Source organism: Pristiophorus japonicus, chromosome 16, assembly GCF_044704955.1.
Source record: "Pristiophorus japonicus isolate sPriJap1 chromosome 16, sPriJap1.hap1, whole genome shotgun sequence".
NCBI classification, from domain to species: Eukaryota; Metazoa; Chordata; class Chondrichthyes; family Pristiophoridae; genus Pristiophorus; species Pristiophorus japonicus.
Window position 1 is genome coordinate 44,889,080 of NC_091992.1, and position 15,850 is coordinate 44,904,929.

Below are 15,850 nucleotides of genomic sequence, written 5' to 3' on the forward strand. Positions count from 1 at the left end.
CTCTCCTTTCTCTCTCTGTCTATGTCTGTGATTTCTTGTAATCTCTGGTCATCATATAACCCCTCCCATGTTTGCTTCCATTTTCCCCGCTAGCTTGCTCACTTTCTGAAGGAGGACTCGGATGACTCTGAAGTAGAATGGATAATGAAAGAGTCTGCCATTGAGAAATATCCTTTATATTCTGCCCAGGCGAATTCCCTAGTAAATGTACCATGCCATGAAAACATAGAGAACATACCTGCGTTGGGAATACCAGAACAGTTGAGTTCATGTTTGCCAGGAACGTCAAACGTAGAGAAAGAGCAGAACTGGAAGCAGAAACTCAAAGGGCAGCAGGGCGATAGTCTTCTTGTGGCTGTTGAGCCGATGCCACATAACTGCACAACCAGGGCAAAGAGTCCTTGGGGAAAACTGGACCCGTACGACTCATGTGAGGTAATGTTAGAATTAGAAGTTGCATTAATTTGTGGTAGGATGTCCAACCTCAGTCCTAGCTCCATATGTGGACCCAAGTCCTGGCAATCTCACCCTTGAAGCCCAGGCAACTTGGTTGTATTTGTCCCTTTACATTTTATATTTGCTGGTTCATTCTGAATTTTACAAAGGTTTGGGAAAAGACCCTTTTAAGTGCTTTTGCCTCATTGGTGGATAAATCAGAACTGCAAAATATGTCCACATCAAAAGTTTGAAATGCATGCATATTATGGGAACATGTATATTAATAGTAACATGCATATTAATGAAATCTGCATTCTAATGGCAACATGCACAATAATGGCAACATGCATATTAATATCAACATGCATATTATTGGTAACATTTGTAATAATGAAAGCATGGTTTTAGACTTTATATGTAGCTCCTGAAACTCCATTTTACATACCTATGTGGCACATGAAGATGAAGAAATTTGGACAATACCTTGGTCAATGGTATTTTCCAATGCTACTTGTCACAGCAGTAATTCAAGACAGGACTGACAGGAATAGTTCCTGTTATGATCACAAGTCACATTTATCTGGAGAGCAGGGTGTGTTGGGATGAATATCTCACCATCTACAGCGGTGTTTGTAACAACTTTATTTAGTACTTTTAGATATGGAAACCTGGAGGTAAATTTTCTTCTAGTTGTAAAGTATCTCAAAATAGTAAAATTGAGTAAACTAGTGTATCTATTTGAAAAGGAAAAAACTACAGGGCTATGGGGAAAGAGCAGGGGGAGTGGGACTAATTGGATACATCTTTCAAAGAGTTGGCACATGCACATTGAGCTGAATTCTGTGCTTTGTGATTCTAATATAAACAGAATGGCAGGCAGCAACTTCCACTCCGATCTGACATTAGTTTCTGAAGGGACAATCAAAGGATCTGGGTTCAGTCTGGCATCTCTCTTCTGCAGTTACAGAAAAGTGCAAACTATGGTGTATCTCATTATGTAGCAGGGAGGGCAGACAACACTAACAAAGAATAAGCTACCTCGGACACGACATTTCCATTCCAGATATATGCTTGTAGCCAGTCATGCACCTAACAATAGCCCTGGGGCATACGTCAATCAAAAGGGCCTCAACTCCAAATGGTATGTGCCCAGCATGAAAATCATGCATTTTATGCGTGTTCCCCTGAGATTTTGCATGATTTCAATATTGAGGCAGTCCAATGTCATTGAACTATTGGAAGAGGCTAAAAAGCTGGCTATTGGGAGGTAAGAGCTACACGATGCCCATGGAGTTTGGCACCTCTGCTTAATCTCTGTTTTCCAGCAAAGCTACAGTAATGCAGATCCACAGACCTGCAATTTGAACAGCCCTTCAGATGTTTGGATCATTCAGTCTGGTGAAGGGTGTCTTCCACACCTGGAGTACTGCGTACAGTATTGGTCTCCTTATTTAAAGAGGGATATACTTGCATTGGAGACAGTTCAGAGAAGGTTCACGAGGTTGATTCCTGAGATGAAGGGGTTGTCTTATGAAGAAAGGTTGGGCCTATACTCATTGGGGTTTAGACGACTGAGAGGTGATCTTATTGAAAGGTATAAGATTCTAAGGAGGTTTGACAGGGTCGATGCAGAGAGGATGTTTCCCCTTGTGGGGGTGTCTAGAACTAGGGGGCATAGTCTTAGAATAAGGGATTGCCCATTTAAAATGGAAATGAGGAGGAATTTCTTCTCTGAGGGTTGTGAGTCTTTGGAATTATCTACCCCAGAGAGCAGTGGAGGCTGGGTTATTGAATGTATTTAAGTTGGAGATAGAGTTTTGAAAGATAAGGAAGTCATGGGTTATGGGGAGAGGGCAGAGAAGTGGAGTTGAGGCCAGGATCGGATCAGCCATGATCTTATTGAATGGCGGAGCAGGCTCGAGGGGCCAGGTGGCCTACTTATGCTCCTATTTCTTATGTTCTTCCCATATTTCCCACTGGAGATGGGCAAAATTGTTGCAGTACAACATTACCACAGGCAGAGGGTAGTAGGAGGGGCAGCAGAATGCCCTGGTGACAGGAGGGGCAGCAGGAAGACCCAGTGCTAAGACAGACACCAGCATAAGGACTTGGTGCCAACAGGCATTTATACTAGGAATAGGTGCTGAAAGTCATTAACACAAGGACTTGATGCTAACAGGCATTCGTACAGTCTAGGTGCCAACAGGCATTTACACAAGGATGTGGTGCTAACAGACTTTGATAGAAAGACTAGGTGCTAACATGCATTGATATAAAGACTAAGCTAACATAGGCATCAGGACAAGGATTGACAACTTTAATACTAAAGTGCTATTGGAATGCCAGCGACAAGAGCTGGATGGTCTGTGGCTGCTGGTTACTGAGTGCGATGGAAAATTTAACATTACGTGATTAATCAACGGGCTTCCCTTGAAGATTATTTTCAAACACCTGAGAGATGTGATCTGAGATTATTTTGATTATCTGTCAGGACAAGTGTTGCTGTGGCTCATTATAAAATACTTTGAAAGTAGCTTAGGTGTGGCCCAGATGGTAAGAATTGTGCGTACAATCATTCCTTTAATAATAATTACAATGAGTAGTGTACTGTGTTATCCGGTAACATTAAAATTATTAGTTTTAATTCAGTGGAAATGTCACATTAATATCACTCGTGTGAATTTTCTTATATTTTTGTGAGTTTGAGTGTCATTTTGTGTAATGACTCAAGAATCTGGATACTGTAAGCTCACTCAGGTACAATCTGATCCATCTTTATTCCAGCCCGAGAGTGCCTGCGTGACAAAGACACCCCGCTTATATACAGGTGACCAAGCACACATGCCACATGCGTACAGCCCAATGACCTCCGACCGCAGCACCCTCTGGTGTCTGATGACCCCCAAGCATTAATACATAACAGCATTCCCTTTTTAAAATCTTAACAATCTTTTTACAAATTAAGATAGTCTGGGGCTTTCCTCTCACGAGTTGATCGTCTCAATTCAACTTTGGCTCTGAGGGCTGAGTAGCCGATCTGATGGGAGTGGTCATGACCACATCAGAGACTGAAGGTTCAGAGTCAGTAATGTCAGCAGAGTCCTCTGATAAGTGAACAATGGTTAGTTGGTCACTGACTGCATCTTCCTCACTCAGTTCCAGTTCATCCGTGTGCCACAGTTTAACCTGGTCAAGGTGTTTCCTGCATGTTTGTCCATTCTTGAGCACGACAATAAACACTCTGTTACCCTCCTTGGCTGTAACAGTGCCTGCAATACACTTTGGGCCTTGACCATAGTTCAGTACATAAACCGGATCGTTCACCGAGATGTCACGTGACACGGCAACACGATCATGACACCATTGCTGACTTTGACGTCTGTTTTCAACACTATCATTCAAATCAGGATGAACAAGAGAAAGCCTGGTCTTGAGATTTCTCTTCATCAGTAGTTCAGCAGGAGGAACCCAAGTAAGCATATGAGGTCTTGACCTGTAACTGAGCAATATACAGGACAACTGTCTCTGCAGTGAGCCCTGAGTTACACGTTTCATACTTTGCTTGATCGTTTGAACGGCACGCCCTACTGGACCATTAGAAGCAGACTTGAATGGAGCTGATCTCACATCTGATGCCATTGAGTTTCATGAACTCTTGGAACTCCAGACTTGTGAAGCAAGATCCGTTGTCGCTCACAACAATGTCAGGCAAACCATGAGTAGCAACCATGATACGAAGGCTCTCAATGGTAGCTGTAGACGTGCTGGATGACATAATAACACACTCTATCCACTTAGAATATGCATCTACTACGACAAAAAACATCTTTCCCAGGAACGGGCCCGCAAAATCAATGTGGATCCTCGACCATGGTTTGAATGGCCACGACCAAAGACTCAGCGGAGATTCCGCTGGTACTTTACTTAGCTACATGCAAGTATTGCACTGATGTACGCATGATTCCAGATCAGAGTCAATTCCAGGCCACCATACATGAGACCTAGCAATGGACTTCTTCATGACAATACCAGGATGAGCGCCATGAAGTTCACGTACAAATTTTTCTCTACTTTTCTTAGGCATGATTACACGATTACCCCACAGTAAACAATCTGACTGAATGGACAGCTCATCCTTGCGATGGTTGTAAGGTTTGGTCTCCTCATGCATCTCCATAGGTATGGCAGACCAATCACCACTCCGATAAAATAGGGTCATGACTGGTCCAGATCCTAACTTGTTGAGCAGTGACAGGGGTTCCTTCACTCTCAAAAGCATCCATTACTAATAGTAGATCTGCAGATTGAGGCATCTCAGTTGTGGGTAAGGGCAGACGACTCAGTGCATCGGCACAATTCTCAGTACCAGGTCTATGACGGATGACATAATCCTAGGCAGACAATGTCAGCGCCCACCTTTTGAATGCAGGATGATGCATTGGTATTAATACCTTTGTTTTCTGCAAACAGTGAAATGAGTGGCTTGTGATCCGTTTCTAGTTCAAAACGAAGACCAAACAGGTACTGGTGCATTTTTTTTACCCCATACACACAGGCCAAAGCTTCTTTCTCTACCATACGGTAAGCTCTTTCCGCTTTAGACAGACTTTGCGAAGCATACGTAACAGATTGTAGCTTGCCCGATTCATTTACTTGTTGGAGTACGCAGCCAACCCCATATGATGAAGCATCACAGGCCAATACAAGCCGCTTATACGGATCTTAATGAACAAGCAACTTGTTTGAACATAGCAGATTCTTGACTTTCTCAAAGGCTCTATTTTGAGATGCACCCCAGACCCAGTTGTCACCTTTTCTTAGTAACACATGCAGTGGCTCTAGTAAAGTGCTCACATCTGGGTAAGAAATTACCAAAGTAGTTGAGTAGCCCAAGGAACGAACGCAGCTCCGTTACATTCTGAGGCCTGGGTGCATTTTTGATGGCCTCGGTTTTCGAATCAGTGGGCCTGATGCCATCAACCGCAATCTTCCTCCCGAGGAATTCGACTTCAGGTGCCATGAATACACACTTCGAGCGTTTCAGCCTGAGTCCCACTTTGTCCAGACGCTGTAGGACATCTTCAAGATTGTTTAGATGTTCAGCAGTGTCACGACCTGTGACCAGAATGTCATCTTGAAACACGACAGTTTTAGGAACGGACTTCAGTAAACTCTCCATATTCCTCTGAAATATGGCTGCAGCCGAACGAATCCCAAAGGACACCTGTTGTAGACGAACGTCCTTTATGGGTGTTGATGTAGGTGAGTTTCTTCGAAGTGTCGACAAGCTCCTGGGTCATTTAGGCCGACGTCGGATCCAGTTTCGTGAATGACTTTCCACCAGCTAGCATGGTGAACAGGTCATCAGCCCTCGGTAACGGATACTGATCCTGTTTCGAAAATCAGTTAATCGTAACCTTGTAGTCTCCACAAATCCTGACAGTGCCATCACTCTTCAACACAGGAACAATGGGACTAGCCCACTCGTTAAACTCGACCGGTGATATGATCCCTTCACGCTGGTGTCTGTCAAGATCAATTTCAACCTTCTCCCTTATGTACTGAACAGACCGAGCTTTGTGATAGACAGGCCTTGCATTGGAGTCCAGGTGAATCTGCACCTTGGCTCCCGTAAAATACTAATGCCCAGTTCAAACAAAGAAGGAAACATTTTCAATACTTGAGCACACGAAGTATCATCCACCGAGGACAACATCTTGACATCATTCCAGTTCAGCTTGATTTTCTCGAGCCAATTCCTGTCGAACAACATTGGACCATTACCTAGGACGATCCATAATGGTAGCTCGTGAGCCACACTGTCATGTGACACTTTGATTGCTGCACTGCCGAGCACTGGTATGAGTTCCTTAGTGTAAGTACGCAACCTGGCATTGACTGGACTCCGCTTCGGTTTTGCAGCCTTAGTGTCCCACAGCTTGTCGAATGTCCTTTGGCTTATTATCGATTGGCTCGCACCCGTGTCCAGCTCCATTGATACAGGCACACCATTCAGCTTCACATTAACGACTATTGGCTGGCTCTTGCTCAGGAACGAATACAGTCCATTCATTTTCTCCTCGGGTTGCATATCCGGGCCATCACTGAACTAGTCCTCATCAACCACGTGGTGTGCCGCACCACGCTTGCTCCGTTGTGGGCACATCCTGTGAAGATGCCACACTTTCGAACATCCATTGCATGAGTATTGTTTAAACCGACACTGATGAGGCCAATGATTGCCCCCACAACGCCAACAGGGGGAAATCTGGTTCGAACCAGTTGGCGGACTCTGAGCAGCGACAGGTTTTGCGTAAGCAGCTCTGCCCAAAAACGGCATCTTGTTTACAGTACTTGCCGTGGAACTCCGACTCGTCTATGATATCTGCCTCAAATTATCATCCGTTGTCATGCAGTCGCGATGGCCTTTTCAAATCCAGCGTCTCTGCAGCCAACAGCTTCCTGAGGATCGCATCATGGCTGCTGCCTATCACGAAGACATCACTCAGCATGTCTTCCAGCCAGGCGGTTGATAAAATCCACCCAATCTTCGCCCTCCATGAATCTCTCCAGAATTCCAACCGTGCCCATTGTGCATGCAAAGGTTCTTAAATTACCTCGTCGCCAATTGTAATGACTCAAGTCCAGTTACTGTAAACTCACTCAGGTGCAACCTGATCCATCTTTATTCCAGCCCAAGAGTGCTTGCGTGACAAAGATACCCAGCCTATATATAGGTGACCAAGCACACATGCCATATGCGTACAACCCGCTGACCTCCGACTGCAGTGCCCTCTAGGGACTGGTGGCCCCCAAGCATTAATACACAACATTTTTTGAAACATCAAAAAAAATTGAAGAAATACACTTGCTATTGTGTAAACAATTTTTATTCATTTTGCTTTAGTTTAACTAAAGCTCATATACTGTGATATATCAATCATTGGGATTTGTATGAGAAGCAGTCCCATGAGAAGGATGCTAGATGATCTTCATCCTCATGAAAGCGCAGTGGGTTAGACACTGACCGTTCACCTCTGCGAGCTGGGTCCAGCTCAGACAGATGAATTTCCCTCCATCTGCTGGCCGTAAGAGTACTGTGTAGAGTGAGTTTGAATAGTGCCAATTCAGTTCTTGGCTTGCATCGGCACTAACTGGAAATCTCACTTACAGCGCTGTGTGGGGAATGGACAAAGTGTTGTACTGGTTCAGAGCGGTAGACTGTTGTGAGGGTGGGAGCTATGAAATGGTGTTGGGGAAGAGTAGCTTAAGCGTCACTCTGCTATACCCAACCTCGGGGGTTCTTGATGCTGCCACTGCGTACCTGAAATGGGAAGAGTTCCTGCACTACAACCTTAATTAACTTAAAAATAAAATAAAACCTATTGGGGTGGAAATTCGATACTGCTCATTGTGAGGCGTTAATGGCGGCAGGCGGTAAATTTTGCATGGGAAATGGTTTGTGTCTGCAGCCGCGAAATTCATCAGCTGGGCCCTGAGTGTGGGTGGAGCGCTAAGGGAGGTGTTCCACACCTCTTTTAGGGCATTAGGCCAGCTGAGCAACTGAAAATCCCGAGCTGAAGAGCCGGCCTCAGAGTGCCCGAAGAGAGGCTTCAATGGGACAAATAAATCGGTAAAAAAAGCACCAAAAACACTCCCAATACCTTACTGACGCCACATAAACACATATCGCAAAAATAAAAAACAATCACACTTGCCTCAGGTAGACATTCCTTCCCTCACTGCCGCCGGTACAGCTTGGACCACCCGCTTTCCCAGGCGGCCCCACTAGAGGGCGCTACAAGACACTACTGATCACCCAGAAAACAAATTTCAAAATGGTGTTGCAACTAGAGACGTCGCCTCCCCTGGGTGGTACTGCTCTGCACCCCCCGCAAATCCGGCATCGAATGTCCCGGCGGGGTGCTGGAAGCCGGTCGCCTGCCTGGAAATGATTTCCACCTCTCCGGGGTGCAAACATTGGTGGGAAACATAGAACCATAGAAAATAGGTGCAGGAGCAGGCCATTCAGCTCTTCGTGCCTGCACCGCCATTGAATATGATCGTGGCTGATCATGCAACTTCAGTACCCCTTTCCTGCTTTCTCTCCATACCCCTTGATCCCTTTAACCGCAAGGGCTACAGCTAACTCTCTTTGAATATATCTAACGAACTGGCCTTAACAACTTTCTGTGGTAGAGAATTCCACAGGTTCACAATTCTCTGAGTAAAGAAGTTTCTCCTCATCTCAGTCCTAAATGGCTTACCCCTTATCCTTAGACTGTGACCCCTGGTTCGGGACTTCCCCAACATCGGGAACATTCTTCCTGCATCGAACTGTGCAATCCCATCAGAATTTTATATGTTTCTATGAGATCCCCTCTCATTCTTCTAAATTCCAGTGAATATAAGCCTAGTCGATCCAGTCTCTCTTCATATGTCAGTCCTGCCATCCCGGGAATCAGTCTGGTGAACCTTCGCTGCACTCCCTCAATAGCAAGAATATCCTTCCTCAGATTAGGAGACCAAAACTGTACACAATATTCAAGGTGTGGCCTCACCAAGGCTCTGTACAACTGCAGTAAGACCTCCCTGCTCCTATACTCAAATCCTCTCGCTATGAAGGCCAACATACCATTTGCCGCCTTCACCGCCTGCTGTACCTGCATGCCAACTTTCAATGACTGATGTACCATGACACCCAGGTCTTGTTGCACCTCCCCTTTTCCTAATCTGTCACCATTCAGATAATATTTTGCCTCCCTGTTTTTGCCACCAAAGTGAAGAACCTCACATATTTACATTATACTACATCTGCCATGCATTTTCCCACTCACCTAACCAATCTTGTGTTTTTTTTCCTACTCCCTGCTTCCTGTTTTATGCAGACTGTGGTGTGTGTGCGCTCATGTATTTAAAAAAACAACGATAGGACGGCATTGGCTTTAAGTTTTCATGTTTCGAACGGGCCTCTCTTCGCAAAATTCACCGCAGACCGAATTTCCACCGCATTAAATATAATAAAGAACTTCCTGCTCCATAATGTTACTCTATACGAGGTTTATACTCGCAGTGTGGACTTGGGTCCTTGTCTGACCTTTGAACCTATTTTCACAGTGATTTAGACTGTCACTTAGTCCTTAATTATTGTTGGTCTCTTTCTCTGGCCATTTGTAGAAGAATGCAAAAGCACATTATGCCCTTAATGCATCATGTTCTGTACCTAAACTGATTATAATGACCTGGTATTCTTTATACATAGTAATACAGAATGCTATTTGTGCAGGAATTATGTCGAACTATAATTATGTTATGATGTTTTTAATAACCAGAACTGGATTAGTTCCCTTAGTCTCTCTTCATAGCTCATTCATTTAAACCTACAATACTGCCCATGCTATCCTTTCTTGAGCTTTTCCTTTGCCTCCATCTCTGTGTAAGTAAGGGCACAGTCTGTGGTTTCACCAGTACTTTATAACATGCTAGTGTTGCTTCCTTAAACTTTATGGGAAGAGAACAGAAAGGGAGTGATTACAAGGGAAGCATCAATATGCGATACTGGGGAGTGGGAGGGTACAGCATTTTCACCAGACTTTCTCCATTATAAATGCCAGTATAAATCAATCTAAGAATGGGTTGGACCAGGAGGAGCGAGGCTATGGAGAGATTTGAAAACGAGGATGAAAATTTTAAAATCAAAGCTTTGCCAGACCGGGAGCCAATGTAGGTCAGCGAGCACTGGGGGAGGCGGGGGGCGGATGGGTGAACGGGACTTGGTGTGGATTAGGATATGAGCAGCAGAGTCTTGGATCAATTCAAGTTTATGGAAAATGTAGAAAAGAAAAATAGCAAGTTACATAGTGCGCAGGAGAGAAAGCGGCAGGAAGGGGTGGGGTGGAAAGTAAGCATCGAGTGAAGAAAGGGAAGAAGAGATTCCAAGAACAACAGCGAAAGGAGAGCGTGCAGCAGAATCAGATAGACGTTTTGAGTTGGTAAAGTGTAGAAAGGGATGTGTAATGTATGGAAAGGGAAGTGTGTGGAAATGAGTGTGAACAGTATGAAAAAGGAAATGCAGAATGGAGGAGGGAAATGAAACCAAAGAAAGAACCCAGACAGTAAGCAAGGAGAGTGTAAAAAGAGCAGAAAGTGGAGGTTCAAAAGAAATTTACAGGAAAGGAATGAGATGGTGAAGGGGAACATTATGAAATTGAGAGAGTGCACAAAGAGAAGAGGGTTGAAAATGGGAAGGTGGAAAAAAAGAGAACCACGAGCACTGTAAATAAATGGAAGATGGAGAGCACATCTAGGAATTTCAAAGGATGTGACTGATGTCTATGATTTTCAGTAACGCATGAATTGGTGAATGATGCTGCCATATTTAATTCCACAGGACCAGGAGAAAGAGTATGTCGGGTTTGCAACATTACCCAGCCAGGTACATCGCAAGTCAGTCAAGAAAGGGTTTGATTTCACGCTACTGGTGGCAGGTAAAACTGTTTGTAACAGTAGGATTTTGTTTATTACCATAACAGTCGACCTCAATCAAATATGGTCCATGGTAATACCAGGCCTCTGCTCTGACAATACACATCCTATTTATCTGATAAAACCAGGCATTCTGCTCTGACAATACCAGACACACTAATCTGGTGAAACCAGGCACTCCGCTCTGGCAATACCACATATCCCACTTTGGCAATACCAAGTCTCCATCTCTAATAAGACCAGGCACCCCGCTCTGGCAATACCACACACCCCACATTGGTAATTTCAGACTTGCCAGTCTGGTGATGACTGACACTGTTACAGTACATATATGTGACCATGTACAGCACTGTCATCAACAGCTGGCCTGATACCATGAACTAGCAGTATCCCCTTTAGAGGCACTGAGAGCTACCTACAGAGATGGTTTCCCCCAGCACCCCAGAGGCTGTTGCAGCGATGTAAATGCTGCCTCCCATAGCACGACTATCAGTTTATTCTGGCTATGGGCAGGCTGAGTACTCCAGCCATACAGGGCAACAACACAGTTTCCCAATCACTGGGCACTCAAACCTTCCCAACCATAGGAAGGGTTCAGCAGACAGAAAATAAAGTCACACATCTCAGTTTTCAAACAACTGTACATGTAAAACTGGCTATTTTAGCCAAGTTTCAGCTGTTTGAAATTCAATTAATAATGCATAGTAGGCAGTATGCTCAGTACTAAATAAACCAGACAAGAGCTGTGCAAGAAGTCCTGAATAACCTCGTTTAGACCTGTATGCCTCATTCTAAATAAACCGGACCTGTATAATAGGCCCTAATAAACCAGATCTGTATAATAGGCCCTAATAAACCAAACCTCTATAATAGGCCCTAATAAACCAAACCTCTATAATAGGCCCTAATAAACCAGACCTGTCTAATAGGCCCGAAACCAGATCCAAAAATGTTATCCAAAGTAAGCTAGCTTAGAGCTGTAAAATTAGTCCAAAATGTTTAGCAGCTCAAATCTGACCCATTTGTATTTTTCCTTCCTTTCAGGAGAATCGGGCCTTGGAAAATCAACCCTGGTCAACAGCCTTTTCCTCACAGAGCTGTACAAGGAGAAGAAGTTCCTCAACACAGAAGGTCAGATTCAGACTTCATCAGGATAATCTGTTTGCTGAACTAGTCTGATTGAAATTCAGTATTCAGACAGCAATGGGAATGGGAGAGTCAGCATTTAATGAGATCAGCAGCTGCAGAAAATATCATTGCCGTTAAATATTGGATCTCTGTAATCTCTCAATCAAACTCTGAGGCTAATATTTTTTGGGAACAGTACCACCACTGGATGTGGTAAAATAGCACTAATGTCCTTTTCTCCTGTCCTTCACTCTGCGGATAATTAGCTCTCATGCCTATCCAGTTTCGAAGAGGATGTTTTTTTTATTTCGTTCATGGGATGTGGACGTCGTTGGCAAGGCCAGCATTTATTACCCATCCCTAATTGCCCTTGAGAAGGTGGTGGTGAGCTACCTTCTTGAACCGCTGCAGTCCTTGTGGTGAAGCTACTCCCAAAGTGCTGTTAGGGAGGGATTTCCAGGATTTTAAAGCAGCGACGATGAAGGAACAGTGATATATTTCCAAGTCAGGATGGTGTGTGACTTGGAGGGGAACTAGGAGGTGTTGGAATTCCTATGCTGCCCTTGTCCTTCTAGGTGGTAGAGTTTGTGGGTTTGGGAGGTACTATTAAAGAAGTCTCAATGAGTTTCTGCAGTGCTGTAGATGGTACACACTGCAGCCACAGTGTGACGGTGGTGGAGGGAGTGAATGTTTAAGGTGGTGGATGAGCTGCCGATTAAGTGGACTGCTTTGTCCTGGATGGTGTCGAGCTTCTTGAGTATTGTTGGAGCTGCACTCATCTAGGCACGTGGAGAGTATTCAATCACACCCTGATTTGTGCCTTGTAGATGGTGGAAAGGCTTTGGGGAGTCAGGAGGTGAGACACTTGCCACAGAATAGAGCCTCTGATCTGCTCTCGTAGCCACAGTATTTATGTTGCTGGTCCAGTTAAGTTTCTGGTCAATGGCGACCCCCAGGATGTTGATGGTGGGGGATTCGGCAATGGTAATTCTGTTTAATATCAAGAAACGGTGGTTAGACACTCGATTGTTGGAGATAGTCATTGCGTAGCACTTGTGTGGCACGAATGTTACTTGCCACTTATCAGCCCAAGCATGAATGTCGTCCAGGTCTTGCTGCATACATAAAGACTGCTTCGTTATGTGAGGAGTTGCGAATGGAACTGAACACTGTGCAATCATCAGCGAACATTCCCATGTCTGACCTTATGATGAAGGGAAGGTCATTGATTAAGCAGCTGAAGATGGTTGGGCCTAGGACTCTGCCCTGAGGAACTCCTGCAGTGATGTCCTGGGGCTGTGATGATTGGCCTCCAACAACCACAGCCATCTTCCTTTATGCTAGGTATGACTCCAGCCAGCGGAGAGTTTTCCCCGATCTCCATTGACTTCAATTTTACTAGGGCTCCTTGATGCCACACTCGGTCAAATGCTGCCTTATTGTCAAGGGCAGAAACTCTCACCCCACCTCTGGAACTCAGCTCTTTTGTCCATGTTTGGACCGAGGCTTAAATGAGGTCTGGAGCCAAGTGGTGCTAGCTGAACCCAAACTGGGCATCGGTGAGCAGGTTATTGATGAGTAGGTGTCGCTTAATAGCACTGTGTCGACGACACCTTCCATCACTTTGCTGATGGTTGAGAGTAGACTGATGGGACGGTAATTGGCCAGATTGGATTTGTCCTGCTTTTTATCAACCGGACATACCTGGGCAGTTTTTCACATTGTCGGATAGATGCCAGTCTTGTAGCTGTACTGGGAGAGCTTTGCTAGCGGTGCGGCTAGTTCTTGAGCACAAGTCTTCAGCACAACAGCTGGGATGGTGTCGGAGTCCTTAGCCTTTGCTGTATCCAGTGCACTCAGCCGTTTCTTGATATCCCGTGGAGTGAATCGAATTGGCTGTTGGATCTCTTAATATTTTCAATGAAATGCGAACTCCGGTTGTCGTTTTAACATAACTTTTATTCTGGCAGCAGCAACAAACTTCTGGCTGATTGCCAGTTCCTTTTGTCTTACTGAGAACACATGGCCAAAATGGCTGTTCTTATACCTGGCTCAGTTTACAGAAAAGAACGCACCTTCTTTGACCTTATTGGCTCAATTGATATACTGTTGACCTTTAATTGGCTCGCTACCAAAGGTCCTAAAATGTCAAGTTGATTGATGACTTCATGCAACATGCTCCCACTCACGTAGCATCTCTGGGAAGTCTGTGAATTCTCACAGCCTGTCTGAATGCAGCCTGTTTGAATTCTCTATCAATCCCCCCTTTGATTCTTTCACAAACTGAATCATAAAACATCAGCTATCACTGGTTAAACATTCTACAAAATAATTTCATACATGTTAATCGAGTTTCCTTTTAAAATTTGTTGATGTGTTTCATCTGGTTTTAGTAGGTTAATTAACCTTATTCCAATTTAATCCAAATCAATATCTTAATTCAACCAGTAAACAACCTTCCCTTAAGCATAACATACCCCTGTGCCACGTACAGACGGTCTGCTGGGACCTGCAAGGTGTCTCACCTGTGGGACAGCAGCTACAGCCGCCTGGTCGCAACAACATTTAATCAACATAAACAAACAATATAAAAGTAAAATAATTACAACAAATAGAATTAAACCTTTCACCAATGAAGTTCCTATTGAACCTAGCCATTCAGTGGCTCTGCTCCACAAAGTGAATGATGGGGGTTGCTTAAGTTTTTCTACCTCCTTTTGGATATGCTCCGCTAAGTGGAGCTATCTGGGATATACGTGCAACACTCAGTTCCGAGTAGGGCGCAAGTACCTCCCTTTTCAGCCAGGATGGAATCAAGGGCCAGTCTATTCTGTCGCGCTACTGTGCGGATTGCTACCATTTCTGCATTGATTTTAACTAGGGCATCTGAGGTATCATTGGCTACCCGTTCCACAACGGATGCCATGTTAATGGATTCCCTTGCCAGTCTGGCGGTCCCATACCTGCGGGTCAGAATGGCAAAGAACCTTGCTGTTTCTGTGATAGCTCTCTTAGGACGGTGTAAATGTTCCGACAGTGACTTTATATGATACATATATGGCACAATATAGGCTAAATAGCAGGATCCCGTCCAATTCTGGGGCAGCCAAGGGTAGGCCTTGTGGCCACACACCCAATAGGTGCCATTATAGGCAATGAATGTTAGCTGTTTCTTTGTCAGCAACACTCCGGGGTCTGTCCAGGCTTCTCCATCTATTTTATTCAGAATCCCCGTTACGTTAAGAATTCCCACATCGGCCCAGTTTGGCCGGTTCTGTGGCTTGATTACATTATAATTCCGGGAGCAGTTACTATACCCCATATTTTGGCCTCCTTTGATGTTTCTAATCAGACAGACCGATTCCCCTGGTCTTCCTATTCCCGTTGTATTAGTGATAACAAAAAATGGGGGCCGTTTGGAATTATTGTACCACGGTTGGTATCCCCCTTCAAAGGTAGTCAGATTGTAACCTGCTGACTTCCATTTACGTCCCCAGTTTTCCATATCCTGAAATGCATTGCCTGTTTTGTTTTGATTAATTATCCACTCAGCCATTTCCGAGATATTCAAGGGAACTGGCCTCAAGGGAATCCCTCCCTTTGAGTGAATAGGAATATGCGCACACATCCAACAACTAGAAATGTTACCTTGTTTGGCATAAATGTATGACATATATAAAAAGGTATTTACATGTAATTCCCTTGCTACCCTACTATTCCCTTTGGTGCAGAGGGTCAGCTAGTAAGAAGTAGGCCTATGCCTAGAATACCTACAATCAGTAATACAGTAAATTTATAC

General features: G+C 44.4%; 1 protein-coding gene across 10 annotated transcripts in view; it reads left to right on the top strand.

Moving 5' to 3' along the window:
• The window catches only part of LOC139226472 (septin-5-like), a 138,295-nt gene that overhangs the window by 62,661 nt on the left and 59,784 nt on the right, over positions 1–15,850 (top strand). For all 10 annotated transcript variants that reach the window (XR_011587265.1, XR_011587266.1, XM_070857273.1 and 7 more), the window contains 3 exons: positions 94–435; positions 10,829–10,925; positions 11,968–12,054. Coding sequence is in view for 8 of the 10 variants with exons in the window: in XM_070857271.1 (XP_070713372.1) it covers positions 94–435; positions 10,829–10,925; positions 11,968–12,054 (526 nt within the window). In the remaining 2 variants the exon portion in view is untranslated. The remainder of the gene's footprint in view (positions 1–93; positions 436–10,828; positions 10,926–11,967; positions 12,055–15,850) is intronic.